The sequence below is a fragment of the Thermobia domestica genome, chromosome 12, assembly GCF_964235325.1.
Source record: "Thermobia domestica chromosome 12, izTheDome1.hap1.1, whole genome shotgun sequence".
NCBI lineage: Eukaryota > Metazoa > Arthropoda > Insecta > Zygentoma > Lepismatidae > Thermobia > Thermobia domestica.
Window position 1 is genome coordinate 229,400,965 of NC_137465.1, and position 15,810 is coordinate 229,416,774.

A 15,810-nucleotide genomic window follows, 5' to 3' on the forward strand; every position below is an offset into this window, starting at 1 on the left:
CAGATCCGTGAAAATCGCCTCTGAACCTGAAGATGCGAAACGCCGTGAGCGGAAGTGTTTCTTCTAAGTTGGAAAAAGAAAGAAATCACAAGGGGCTATATCAGGGCTATATGGAGGATGGGGTACACACGGAACTTTGATATTTGAAAGATAGTCAACAGAATTTCTGTACTGTCCTTCGCGTGTTACTTCCATGTTGCCTTATGCGAAACTGAAACTACGTGTGTTCTTGAACGGCTGCCACGGTTACATTCCTGACGTCATGGCGTTCAAACTTACTCGATCTGTTCGTCACTTCTCTCACTGCATAGACGTGTTTCGTTTTCTGTGCCTTGCTGTTGTATTCACCTCATAAACACTGATGACCAGTCTTTATTGGTCAACCTACGTATATACATCCTGTTACGTAGTATACATATAACTGCCGTGCAATATTTGTATATTATACATATGTACATTTATATATTTATTTTAGATATGGCCGCATTAAGAGTATGAACGTTTGCCATAAACGGTTTTGTGCCTTCATAAATTACTACAATGGATCGTCTGCAGGGAATGCGATGAGAGAACTCCAAGGATTTGTAATTGGGAACACGAAGCTCCTTATAAGATACCCTAACAATGTCGTTACTGTCAATGACAATATGAAGAAGGATAGAATGAGGTAAATGTTTCAGTAGAAACCATGACACATAGACTGAAACGCTTTCAAAGTGATTCAACTTGATTGATTTCGTTCCAGAAACTGTAAATTGAAAAATGGTCTGTCTCACAATTTTAATTGATTGCTGACCTTGAAAGTTTAATTAACAAGGTTTTTTATTGCATTTTTAATAGATATATTTTAAAAATTGTAAATGTTGCATGTTATAAATATATATATACATTATATATTGTATGTTTGTAAAGAATACGCACAGTGAAAAAGAAGGAAGCTCGTACCTTTTTTCTAGTTAGTGACTTACGAATTAAAACAAAATTTAAGAAGAGTTCAAACTCTTTTTTTAAAGCGTACATGTTTGGAAATAATCCAATTCACCAATAATCAGTATTCTAAATTTTGAGTATCTTCGTGATGCATATTTCTTCACGTGTTCTTATTTCTGTCTTTGTAAAGAAGGTATATTTATAACTGAGTGTGTTGTTAGGATGTGTGTTTGTATGAAAGAGTGTGCCTATTATAATGTTAATAGAATGAATATATAATTTTTACTAATATATATATTACCGAAATATATATATATACATATACACCATACATTTTCAGTTTCATTGAAAATAAATTGCTTACTATGTAAGAAGAAATGTGAAATTTTAATTTTTAGTTTATGCAAGCGAAGTTTTTTTTTTATTATTATTATTATATAACTCATTGTAATATTTTTGTAATTCTAATACGTTGTTTTTCGTATTTGGTTCTAATTGTTTCGTAACATCTTAGCTAGTTCATTTTCTTTACATGTTAGTTTATTAGTTTTGTGTGTATTGTGTATTGACTTCCCGTGAAAGTTCTTGAGACAAAGCGAAGCTCAAAGTTGCTATATAACATGACACTTAGTGCCTTACTTTAAAACTAAGGATTGCTAATTGTATTCGAATTGACTTTTTTTAGTTTGTGTCCGGGTTATAAAATGGAGTAAAAACTCCATAGTTTTGTTTTCAGTTTGTAGGACAGTGGAGATTTAAAATAATACTAGTAGTATGTGTGTCATAAAGAAATGTTTTGTAAAGCAATCTAGGGTGAAATAGATTGTCAAACATGAATTTTCAAAATGCAGTATTTTAATTAGTGTTGAAAGGTTGCGTAGGAGTACTGTATTTAAATAAGCAGTATTAAAAAGTATTAGGGTTAAATGAATAGTTTAGTAAATATTGTTCATAAACTACCGTATAATACTTGGCATTCGTTTTGGTCGAATTCATAGACTCCAGATTTTATGACAAACAAAGTACTGTGTATCTAAACTGACTTATATCGCTTGTGATATTCCAGCAGATTAATTGTTCTGTTTCAAACATTTTGTCGTTTTTAGAGCCAGAATCTTAACTAAGAGGTGACATTAATCCAAACACATTAGGAACAATGAAAATACAGAATGTGTATATTATGGTGCATTATTTTTTCTAGACATTGTCTCTTAAGAGCTTAAACGATATAATAACCGAAAAGACAATCGAAAACAAAATGTAAGAACGAACAATCGTACTTTCTCTTTAGAGCAACTATTTGATGCAATGAACACGTAGAACAAAGGCGGTGCTGTATGGAACATTATCATAAATTAAGTCGGTAGACCGAAGGGAAAATATATTAAAGAGATGACTAGTAAATATGAATTAAAAGTTTAAAGTGGATTAAAGAATGATTGAGGCGTTGAAAGCAAGAGTGATCTATGTTACAAAAGCCTTATTTGTAGAAAAATGTCCTCAAAGTGTTACATCTCTCAGGATTACAATATGTGCTGTTAAAATACTTTTGTGTATAGCTTCTCAGTCACTTGAGATACGCTTATCCCACTATTCTATGTTGTTCTAACCTGTGGGTACCAATATCTCAGAAGCGTCAATAATATAACATAGACCACTCTTGCTTTCAATGCCTTAACTAGAAATGTATCCAAGCATTAAGCAAGAATAGTTCTCGTACATATATTCTTAACGTTCTAAGTTAAATGGGGTAGATAATAGATAAGTATTGACATATCTGTTGCGTTTTATCAGCAGTTCATTGGAAGTGGCCGTGAAGGGAGGGGAACAAGAAGAATACGGTTGATAGATGATATTCAAGAGATTAGCGAAGAACTAATGTATGGAAGCTTCTTATTCGGCAGATGACCTGTCAGTGATAGTAGACACTTGCTGATAAAGACATTTCTGAAATTGATAGCAGCAGTACTGAGTTCAGCTAACAGTAAAATGTAAATTAAACTCGAAAATCTTTAGAATTTAATAAATTGATTTACACGAACATCTTGTTTAGTAAGAGTAATGTTTTGATTAGGATTTTGCCATTTATTTTGCATACTTATTTTAACTCGTTCTCTGTAAGATTAATAATATAGTATTATTTATATAAAGTTTGTGTAAGTAGTATGAAAGTTTACTAAAAACAAAATCACTTTCACACGTAGATCAAGATTACCAGACAGTCTACGGATATTTTTAATGCATTATCTTCACATCAACATAAAGGAAATTTGAAAAGCGTCTCCGAATTCTTGAAAAAAATCTGGTAACCGTAATGTAGATAGATTTTAAAATAGTCAGACAGACAGACAAACAAACAAACAAACAAAAAAAAGCTAGAAATATATGTTAAAGAAAATAATACTTTTTTTATTTTTATCATTGAATAGTTACCTCTGTTAAATATGGTTAAAAAGCTTACTAGGGATTGCGTCGTGTTAAAGTAAATCTATACAATTTCGACAGCCTGTCATTCCTGGTAATTGGGAGATAATTCCTGGAAAATGTCACAATACAAAATATATATGTCGTCTTGTATTTATTTCCAGGTGTAGAAAAGTTGAAGATTGAGAACAGTTACTTAAAAAAAAAAACTTAATACACATACACTAGTGGCTGTAGTTTTCACTTTAATAGAATTATTAATTGATTAGTATTAGTGATTATGTAATTCGTTATATATTTTATATCGTTTTGCTTTATATCAATGAGTGGGTAAGATGGAAGAAGGCAAAAGAAGATGAACCAAGCAGTATAGAAGCGAATAAATAATAAAAAAAACCGACCCCACGTAAGCGGAAAAAGACTGAGTTAAAGAAGACGATGACTGTATTCTCACTATACACTATAAATCTGCCTTAAAAACAAGTTAACGTTCTGTTATTTTTAAATTATATTTAGTAGCTATGGGTTGATTGTAAAAACGCGTTAATTGATAATCCTTTAAATCTTAAGGATAATGTAAAAATTGCAGCTGCTAGTATATGTGTGTATATCAGGAAGTCTTAGTTTACATCAGGAATTTGAAAAACAAGTTTTTTTTTTTTTTTTTTTTTTTTTTTTTTTTTTTTTTTTTTTTTTTTTTTTTTTAATTAACCTCGTCCTGAACCTGGAAATAAATACAAGATGATGATTTTTATATGTTACGATGTGAGATTTTCCTGGAGCCAACTTCGAGCTAGTGAGGATGACAAGCGTATCTTCGAATGAGTAAAGGACAATTTTAACAAGACGCAGTCATTGAAAGTTTTTTTTTTTTTTTTCTCAAAAAATAATAATTCTTTATAGGAGTGAAGTAAGTTTTCAGATTATTTCGTTTAAACTTTGTGTTGTTAACATTGTTAATAGAATTCACCGCAAAGTTCGAAATTTAGTTCACAGTAAACCACAAAGTCGTCCTAATGAAGCTGGTTAGTTGCGTACAGTTCTATACCGTGATTGGGCTACGATTTTTGTGACATAAAATCTTTGAAAATGTGCATGCATTTATGCCTTAAAAATAGGCAAACTATGACGTAAAATATAATCTAAAGGCATCTTGAAGCGACACTCAGTGATGTCAAGCTTTCTAACAGAAAAAAAGTAGGGTCATGTTATATTCAGAATGGGACGGATAATTGCAAGGAATGGTCAGGGGCAAAATTCTCCGAGGATCTTATTTCCGATTGTGCTCATTTACATTACCAGTATTTTCATAGTACTACTTGCGTTCCCTGTGGATTGAAAATCTCCACCGGATATGATTGGAAAAATATTTCCACTGATATGCATAGTAGTAATTGGACTTCAGGTATTATCACTACTAAGAAGACAGTCAGAGGTTAAAGTAGTGATTTTTTTTTTTCTCCAAAGTGGTGATACTACGCTAGGTCAAGAACTGTCATCCCTAACAGTATACAGTATTCCTTCTAATCACGGCACACAATGCTAAATATTTCTAAGAAAGGAAGTTTCAAATAACCTCGTTACCAATTCTGGCTAATATGTTTCTGAGCAAAAAGTGAAACTTGCATATCAAAAACATGCCTTTTTTTTTATCACTTCGGGCTTAAATATGACCTAAAAAGTAAAACATGGTTCAAATATGCATGTGTATGTCCAATAAAATACTGTGTTCTTGTGTTTACGAAAGTCAGGAATGTGTTGATATTTAATTAGACATGTAAAAAGATGCAAAAATAAAAATATGACGTTCATAGAAATCGAAGCCTTTAAGTGACTGTGGTTCAAGTTCTATACGATCACTAACAAGTCACTCTCCACAGAAGCTTCTATACATGTATGTACGACAGTAGCTTTGATATGTCCATTGACGCGCATTTGATATCGTTGCCAATTGTAATCTTCCCTATTTTTTAAATACCATTTATTTCACCAAATATGACATATATGACACAATATACTTTCATATATGACAAACTTCTAAATGTCTTTATTAGTTTCTTTCCTATTAGACCCAGTATTCGACAAATGTACCGTTCTCCATCATAATGTTAAGTATTAATTTCAGAATTTTCAAAAGGTATCTTTGCACGAGTTAATTTCAGAATTTTCAAAAGGTATCCTTGCACGAGTTAATTTCAGAATTTTCAAAAGGTATCCGTGTACGAGTTAATTTCAGAATTTTCAAAAGGTATCCTTGCACGAGTTAATTTCAGAATTTTCAAAAGGTATCCTTGCACGAGTTACATTATATCTAGTATTGTCATTCTCCCTGACTACAAGGTTCGCCTATAAAGCAACTGAACTTTTGCTAAAACAGCCATCTCCCGTAATAATGTTACCGTAGTATGACACACTAGAAAGATCTTTGTGTAAGAAGCTTCCTGTTAGTGCTTGTTTAAACCGGTTTGATGTAGTTTGTAACTTAGGTAAACGTGCGACAAATGCATGCAGTATGAAGTTGTACGAAATTGTTGAACGACAGGTTTAGTCGCTTCCACGATGCACTTTAGGAAATTTTGTCCCGTACATCAGTAGCTACCAAATCCTTACAGTACTCTTTCCTACTGTATTTTGCTGTTCTGTTAAAGGTCCACAGAATTTTGCAAAACAAGTATGCACACTCCTGATTTTCAAGTCCTTAGTTGAAAATAACGTAAACCGTGCTTTGTTTATCTGAAGTATTGTTGATAGTTGCTGTGCGATTACATGTCTATCACCTCTTACTAGTGCATGAAATTTCTCCATGGTTTCCTGACTTTCAAGAAAGCTCTGACCTTGGATCATCCTTCGAAACATTCGAAATGGCTCTACTATTGTTACACCTGGGTTCTTGGTAAAGCTGCATCACTATACGGTGTTCTTATCACTTGCATCGTTTCGGTAAAAGATTTATCCAGCCGGTAACAAACCTTCAGTTAGAACGTTGTTCTATTTCGATGCACGTGTTTCATACGACGATTTCACGCTGTGTCACATGCTTACCTAGATAAAAACTGCAACAAAACCGGTTTAAACAGTCACTAACAGGAAACTTAGACGAAGGTCTTTGTAGTATTGTCATACTATGGTAACATTTTTAAGGAAGTTGGCTGCTGTTTTTGTAAAAGTTCAGTTAGTTTATAAGCGCACCTTGTATTAACAATTCTTCTTCTTCTTCCAACTTCTGTTGGGATACATTTTTTTCTTCGTACGAGTCAACGGTGCGAAAGTTCTGAAAATAAATAGTGGTGTGAACATTTGTATTGATTATAACAAGAAGTGAGAGGTAAACCTACTAAATAAGTTGACAGCTTTCTGTTGTAAAAGTACTAGAATACAAATTTTTTGCTGCTTACTTGTTTCTGTTAAAAAGGACAAATTGTATGGAATTTCGTTCTAAAGGTTTATGTAGAAAATTTAATTACGTTAACAGTGTGATATTTTACTTCAAAATACTGACTTTTGTATTACATTTTTCTTCGTGAAAACTTAGGAGAAAGCTAAATCATGTAGCGAATGTTGTATATTCAAAATTTCCTTGTGATTGATCGCTGAGGGCAGCAAGTAATTGCGTATAACTAGAAAAGACAAATTTCTAAAAAAATATGTTCAGAAAAGGTACCAACGACTCAGAATTTCGTGCTATAGACAAACGTGAAGACTTATATTCATAGTTCCCTGTGTCGTTTGTTTTTGAAAACAGAAATACCTGACAGAAAGATAAAAGTATTCGTATTTTTTGTGTGTGTTCGATTTGCTCAAGGAAATATTTATACATTTATTTTTCTTGTGTAGATTATATAGTGCCAGGTTACGAAGTAGTTGTATTTAGAAATTGTGAGAAGTATAACAGAATTTGCCATATCATTTAGTGAAATTACTGAATTCCTCGTCAGATTGGTTATTGTACCTAGTAAAGAATACTAAGTGCTGATTTTGCATTGATGTCAATATTTATACTCTTGAGACAATGACATAAACCAGTTTGTATTAAGAGTAAATATCGCAATTCCAAATTAACATGCGGCAAAACACTTGCTTTAGCGTGTTTTGGTTCAATATTTACATTAATGAAACCATATTTGTATATCACAGTATGAAAGTGCCGATGTGTTATGCATCAGAAATGTCTATGCTTAGACTTTATTTATTTATTATTATTGTTTAGATGTGTTCTCCACTATAAAAATTTATAAAAGCTGAGAAAAGCAGTATAACTATTTTATGTGTACAAAAGTGATTGAAAATGTCGTTGAATCAATTGTAATGTGGAGAACCTTAATATCTAATGTACTTTGCGTAGTTTTCAGAATTTTAGTGACAATATGCGTGAATCGCGGTCTTCAATGTATTAGTTGCAGGCCGTTGTGCTTACCTTAACACAAAACAGACGTATGTACACGTATGGTATATAGTATTTTTAATAAAACTCTTTAGTGATATGTTCGAATTCCTTTATAATCAAAGGAATCAATGATGTGATGTTTGCGTTGGTACTTTCAGGTCGTAATTTTCAATTTATATATGCAAAATATTCGTTCTGTTGTGATTGTACCCAACGTCCAATGATCTCGTGAAAACCTGATAAAAAAGATTTGTATTATAATAAAAAGCAGTGACAATCGACGCATCTTCTAGAGTCTTGCGTCGTTCGCGTAAGACTGTCGAGTTTAATATTTGTGTGTGGAAAGATGCTTAGTTTCTGTTAGATCTCTTCACGTTGCTGCTAAATTAATTAATTTAGTTTGTTTGTTCTTGTACACAGTGTGTGTGTGTAAAACACACTGATGCTCACATACGTACGTAAAAAGTTGTCTTTTTTTTTTAAGATTATTATTATTATAATGTTAACTTGGAGTTCTTAATGTCTAAAAGACTGATAAAACTGAATTTTGTATTATATTATTTAGAGTAAAAGGTCCTGAACAAAGAGGTACCATAACATACGTTCGAGATAGAACAATTACTTCTTTTATATTTATATTTTGGTTGTATTCCTAAGCATTATTTTTAGTGGAATAAGGAACATAAATATCTAGTCTCTCAAAATTAAATGCCCTGTGTTCAAACTACAAATTTAATCTTTGAGGATTTCTGTTTGTGTACAGAGCAGTTAAATGAACAAATATACGGAACATGTTACCACTCATACTGTTAAGGGTGTACTCCGGGATATGTAGTAATTTGCAGAAAGTCCAGTAGATTTGCAAATACATGGGTTGAATCCTACTGAGTGATGATGTCTTTTTAAGATATTACAGAAGGGTGGCATATCTCCAGTTCTCTTAATTCACAAAAGTGGTCATTGGTGTTGAGAACGAAATCTACAATGTGTTAGGGTACAGCTCTGAAGTTTTTAGAATCTTTTTATTATATATATATATATATTCTCGTAAAAGGTACAAGTAATGTAGTACTAGTGCAGAAACTTGTAAAAACCAAGTTTTTACAATTACACTTAGCGTAAATATTACAGCTTTACATGACAAATTAATGCATTTACAAGTAATTTATATTAGTGTATTATCCTCTGATCAAAATGAGAAACGAATTAGCATTTGGAGGAGCATGTGTTGACCTGGTCCCACGCTGTGAGTATTCAGCTGGGCTTCTTACATCTCGGTTGACAAACACTTTGAAAGATTTATTACAATACAACAACATTGTGTTGTCCCGTTCTAGAGAAACCTTCCACTTGTAATTACCACCATGACGTTTATGATTGAGCCCTCTCTCGGCGTCCTTAATTACTCCGTGACTTAGCTTCCCTTCTCAATACAGATTTCTATGTGGTTTTGAACTGCCAGTTCGTTCCTAATTTTGCTCCATGTATAGTGTTTCATAATATTTTATTGCTTCTAAAAATCACTTGTAAATTTATATGTTTAAGACATTTATAAAATACATCACTAGTGAATTTATAAAATACACCACTGTGCTTTTTTTTGATGCTTGACAAATAATTAGTGCATTAAACCAGTAAACAGTCGGGTCCATCATAATATCCAAGTAATTTGTGCAAAATTACTTTTACCTTGGCTCGAACTACAATGTTCTTAAAAGCTGCCAGGAGATTCACACCTTTCTGAACATTTTACAAAATATGATCAAAGAACATCAGTCTGTTACTATAGTGTATGTAACTGACGAATGTTTTAATTGTGTGCAATTTTAGTTCTTGACTTTTGTAATTTTTGAAACTATTTCTTAACTTTTGTAAAGTAAATTGCAGACCTATCTATTACTTGTAGTATTTCGGAAAGGGTAAGGGTAAGAAATTGATGTTTTATTATTATTTTTCGTATTTATCCTTCTGTTGTGAAGAACTAATGTTTTGATTTTTACTTGCAGTCTTTCGTTTGATAGTGATTAATGTTCTTCCTAGCTTCCATCTTCTCTATAAGTTTCAATGAGCAAAGGCTTAGAGATACAATAAAACCTATATGTGCAATGTTCGAACACTATACCATTGCTTTCTCATGGCTCTGGTGAAGGGAGTAAGGTACTCTTTAAGAAGTCGAAATCTCAGAAGAACTGCGTTTTGTTGTATCTATTAACAGTTGATTCAGGGATACTTAACACAAGATAAGTCTTCTGTGATGTTTTCAAGAGCTCAGATTAGCTGTGTAAATTCAGATTAGCGCTTTGATAATAATGTTACCTTTGTTGTTAATGTACTTGTATAATTTCGTAAGGATTTAAAGATGTTGGTGCTTTATTCTTTCAGTTAGCTGCGTTTACGAAAGATTATTTGTACCTGTTTCTTCGTATTTTGAGTGCGTATAACTGTTACATGGTATACAGAAGTTAATACAAACGTAATCAAGTAGGTGGTAACAGTGCTTACAATCTATTATAAACTGGTTGAGTGCTTTGCGTTAATTTTAATCGGTACCGTTGTAGCCACTAAATATTTCAACATGTTAAAATTTTAAATACAGGCTGTTAATGAAGTATGCCGAAACTCTAAGAGGTGATTCCTCACTTCATAATAATAAGAAACAAGTTCATAGGATCTGTTGGGGAAAATGCATAGTTTCAAAGTTAGGAGCGTCCAAACGCATGGAGAAAATACATTGCAACATGTATTATTTCGAACACGAGGAACCGTTGAGTGGGGGACGGGGTCCATATCGACATAAAGGAAATCACAAGGAAGCCATACAAAAATGCATATTTCAGCAATGGCAAAGGACGGATAAGGGATTTCCCACAGAGCATAATTTCCAGACATGCTGTCAACAGAATTCCCAAATGTGCTCGGGGGCAAGAAGTAAGCCTTGATACCAGTGAACATGTAGTGCGTCGGCGGGAAATCGGGAGAGATAGGGACCGGCAGTTCCACGTTCTTTGTGTTTGGAATAACACGTGCTGGATTTTTTTCTCACGCTTTTGAACGGCCCTCCAAAATTATATACTATTCCCCATATATTCATATCAAATTTTTTCTTACTTTGGTGTGAGGAATCACCTCTTAATCGTGTTGAAAGACAACTCATTTTCCTTTCAAAATCATCTCTGATACGTCATTAAACTTCAGTTAAAGCATATCTGTCTGTATATATGTTATATGCAAGTGCCACTTTCGATGAACACCATATTCGGTCCAGCTGCAAATTTTTTTTGTTCAGAAATAAAAAAATAAATAAATAAAATAAAATAAAATTCAAGTCAAGTACATATCACACAATGTAGCTGAGAATTTCAAATATATATATATAAAAATTATACATTTTAATAAAGTAAAGATTATATCAATTTTAATTGCTTATATAGATGTACCATTATAAAATATTTTGACAGCTTTCAATTATTAAAAAGCTGGCGTATTTTCTCCTTATAATACTATTTTTAAAATGTAAGTATACTGGTAAATTAGTTCTTGATTGAAAAAAAGAAGATAAAAAATTAAGAAACATTGCTACAGAAGATAGGTGTGATAAAATCTATTATCTCCATTTATTGTATGAGTATGAATATATTCATTAATGAAAATGCATGTGTGTCTCCTAATTTAATAAATTTATTTTCTTTTAATGACTTCCTAATCCTTAATTATTTGAAAATAAGTAATCTTGATGTCGGAAAAAGACACAGAAAATTAACATTAAAAGTGGTCAATTCATGCCGAAGTTATTGGCCAAAGTAAGTATATTTGGATTGGAAAGGATTTTTTTTTTTCTGCTAATCGCACAATAAGTAAAAGAATATTTGTTGATACGAAACTTCATATAGTTAAGCAGAAAAGAATATGAAATATGTAAGGTAGCTCGGCCTTAGGAAAAAGCAACATTGTAAAAGTAGTAGAAGATAGCACTTAATTTTTACAACCACCTCTAGTAGCCTATTGTATGTTTGTAAAGACATGTTATGGAAGTCATGTTAGTATATCTCCTATCAAAAATAAAAAAGTCAGTATATTTTGCTCAATGCCCTAAAACGCGTTCTATGAGGTGCTATTATAAATGACTGTAGATTTTAAAGTGTGCCTTGATACTTATTCTGTACATAAACAATAAAAAAAGGAACTTTGTGTCTATGTGTGTATTCCTAAAAAGTACATATGTGAGCAACAGTGTAAATACATGGGTAGTTCAAATATCAACAAGAATTTATTTCTGTAAATATTGAATTTATAGTATTTCATTTTAAACGTTTCACATGTTTATCAATACGTATTGCAGTTAGCTTCTCGATTGTCATAGCAACTTTTTTTTTAAAAAAATTTGTTACTTATCAGACATCACTGTAGAGCTTCAAATTATACCTAGTTACATTAAATTTTGCTTCGTACAGAAAGTTAGTTTTCGGAGAGAGGATGGGTAATGTTTATGAGATTCAGAGGTTGTTATTGATAAGAAACTTACCTTTGGATCTAATGAAAACGAGGTGTCTCCATGTTAATTTGTATTGGTTCTCTTACGTACTCCTCTTCGCGTCCCACTCAGAATATTGCTATTTTGTTTATTTTGCTCTCGATCAATTAATTCTGTGATGGGATGTAAGTAGTATGCGTTTTGTTCGATAGCTTGCTTTTATGGTGGCAGTTCGATTGTGCTGTCTGCAACCGAACAATATTAAAACTATGGTTCTTAGTTTTAATGGGCTATAATTATGGTGTGGAACCCGTACTCCAGAATGTAGGCTACACTGTTTTTTCTTCTAGTCTGTAACTGAATAGCACAAGTTTCAAGATGACAGATTTATAAAAAATTTTGGGCTCTGTGAATGTGAATTATATTAGTTAATACCGTATCTCTGTTCTTGAAGTAATTTAATCCAATCAAGTACCTACTTGTGACAGTACAAACCCAAACAGGGGACTAGTCAAATTTTTGATTACCATAAAGAGGTTAACATTTTTTTTTTTTTTAATCATATATTATTGTAAATGACAATAGTGCAGATTATTTTCTGGCTTCTTGGTTTGGTGGTCGTGTGTAATGGCACGAGTGAGTGAGGTAAAGAGAATTCTTGTTTTTGTTTGAGCTGCCTTTTGAAAATGACTGAATGTTTTGTGATTATTTTGTATGGATTATTTAATAAAACAATTTGAGAGTGATTATTAGTTTGGTTTTATTATGTAATAATATTAAACCAACGTATTAACACAACAGTACCAAAAAAAAAAAAAAAAATATTGCCAAGTAACTGCAGTTTTCGTTCAGATATAGTGGTTGCATACTGTTAGATTTAGCTTCGCAAGTAATTCAACAGTATTTATCGAAATGTCACCACACGCCTTGTAAGTAGGAAGATGGAAAATAACTACCTGCTGATAGTAAACGTTTCAGGAAAACATTCATGTCTATTGTAGATAGGTATGTTACTGGGTTCGAGGCTACGTGATGGAGTAAACGGTCGTTGATTTTTATCAGTTTTACGTAATTTGACATCTTCGTTATTGGTTTGTAAATTTATTTTTGGAACACACTAGTATAACTTTGATCTTAGACAGTATGTAACTACATAGGATGCCTATAGACTTGGAAAAGTCCAAGAATTTAAGTACAGATATTTACTTTTCAGAATTCGTCTCTCTTACTGCCTTATCCGGCTACTAGGTAGGGGTATGTTATATATCGGGTGTTCTAAAAATGGCGCCCACTGACCACAGAGCACTATTCTACCGGCCAAAATAAAGCGAAAATAATATATATATACTATGCCTTTGGGGCCTCCTTCAGCCGCTATGAAGCATCAAAATTTCATAATGTGGCAACGTCTCAGATGAACTTTGAGCCATTAATATTACTCTACGAATACAACAAACAGTTGAATCGATTGCTACACTAATAAGTGACGCTAGTGTCAATCAATATTGACTTTAGCTGCCATTTGGAAAGAATTGATATAACTATTTGATAGATTGGTAGATCTAATATATGGTTCTTTACATGCGATGTTGCCACATAATGCAATTTCTCTCTCCAGACTACTTGAAAAGTATATATATATATATATATATATATATATATATATATATATATATATATATATATATAAGCATTTGTTTGGCAAAACTTCTTTACCTACACACACACACACACTAGGTACATGCATAGTAGATGAGGAATTCCGTGGTCGGGGAAAATATAATTTTTTTTTTTACATTATACTATATAGACCTGGCAATCTTGAAGTCGTAACCTGGACAAGAACTGTGTGCGTGAGTTTCCTCGGGGTTCTCCCGTTTCCTCCCATTCTCTTTATTCATTCTCAACATCATCACCTTTAGCCTACCCAGCATAACTGTCGGACGTAAAACTGAAGATTTCATTTATTTTTTATTCATTTCGTAACTTAGAAAAGTTAGAATTTGTGCTTGTGAAATAAGTTCTCTAGCAATATCTTTCTATTGTTTAGGTGGTAACTTAGAGTGGTTAAAGATGGTGGGTCGATTAGAGTAATGATCCAAGCAGGGAGTGTACGCTGTCGTTCGATTTCTAAATGCGAAGAGCTCGTCCGCAGCGGAGATTCATCATCAACTGGTGGAGATCTACTGGAAAAACTTGATGACTCTATACTGTGTGGCAAAATAGTGCACCCAGTTTCAAACTGGGAGGGTGACAACAGTGGACTGTGCACAGAATGGCAGACCCATAACAGAAGAGTGTGTTCGTCAATTTCATGGAGATAGGAGCAATAATGCAGTTGTCTATGTTGCTATATTGGAACGTTTACGTTGTCCGAAAACGTCCTGGGTTGTGTCAAAGGGTGTACTACTAATTATGTTCGGCCACACACTTCTACTAGCATTCAAGAACCGTTGCGACAGTTTCCGTGAGGGTATGGAACACCCACATTACAATTATGATCTGGCGGTGCAACGCTGGATTAACAGGGTCCCATATTTTACGAAAGTGGCATTCACAAGCTCATGTTACGGTTCTACAAATACTTCATGCGTCTTGGTGTTGACTGCAGCACACAATGTGCATTGGTCTAATATATTATTATCAGTGGCGTGTGGTGCTGTTTCCGATCGAGCATTTTCAAAGCAATATTAAATGCGGTTAACATGGAGAACATTGTGTTTGTGAGTTTTAATTGAAATTCTCTAATTTCCTCCCAGATTATTGTGTCACGAATTCTTTCATAATCATCCGTCTTCTTTAGACTAAATGACGTAATCATAGGGGCATTGTATTTTTACACATGCTCGGCCAATACTCTGGCTGATCGGTATTCAGTAGCACTCTGAATCATGGAAAGCATTTTTACACCTGTGTTCAAAGTTGCCGCACTTATTATTTTGTGAAGCAATATTGTAACAAAGGGAGAATCGAAAATGTTATACATCTTTTCGTTTTTAACATTTCTCCTGCTACACAGCTGCTTAAGTCATTTTATAACCAATTTAGGTATCGGGTCGCTGTTCGGGCTGCCATTTATTTATAACCAATTTAGGTATCGAGTCGCTGTTCGGGCTGCCATTTATTTGTAACCATTAAACATATCAAATCACTGTTCGTGGTTCTGTCCTCCGTGCTCCTGCCAATAAGTATTCTCCTGGAGACCTGGACTTACCTGAGTAGGACGTTGAAGGACCTCTCCAAGAAGGGATTACAAATTGTTTCCAAATCGCATGTCGGTCTCTATGATGAGATGAGCATTGGGTGCGGAGAGGTTCGGATGTCTCGTCTCGAAAACCTCACGGACGATCAGACGGTCATCCAGACCATAACGCACACAAGTATCATTCACACATATAACGAAAACACACTGAGTTAATGACACTATACTTATTTATTAGGATACTATTAAAAGAAGAACGAAGAAAAATCATCACAATACTCAACACTAGATACATATATAATTATTTCCAATATCACAATCGCACTTTGCCTTTTCAATGCACTGTACCCCTTTATCACTTTATATATATATATATATATATATATATATATATATATA

General features: G+C 33.1%; 1 protein-coding gene across 6 annotated transcripts in view; it reads left to right on the forward strand.

Moving 5' to 3' along the window:
- Window positions 1–12,958, forward strand: part of LOC145667097 (stress-induced-phosphoprotein 1-like) — a 36,821-nt gene extending 23,863 nt beyond the window's left edge. For 2 of the 6 annotated variants that reach the window (XM_081734827.1, XM_081734830.1), the window contains exons 7-8: window positions 476–667; window positions 2,725–12,958. In XM_081734827.1, the coding sequence (XP_081590953.1) occupies window positions 476–667; window positions 2,725–2,776 (244 nt within the window). In that variant the 3' untranslated portion in view covers window positions 2,777–12,958. The remainder of the gene's footprint in view (window positions 1–475; window positions 668–2,724) is intronic. The other 4 variants (XM_081734828.1, XM_081734829.1, XM_081734831.1 and 1 more) reach the window with 4 other exon arrangements.
- The last annotated feature ends 2,852 nt before the right edge of the window (window positions 12,959–15,810 follow it).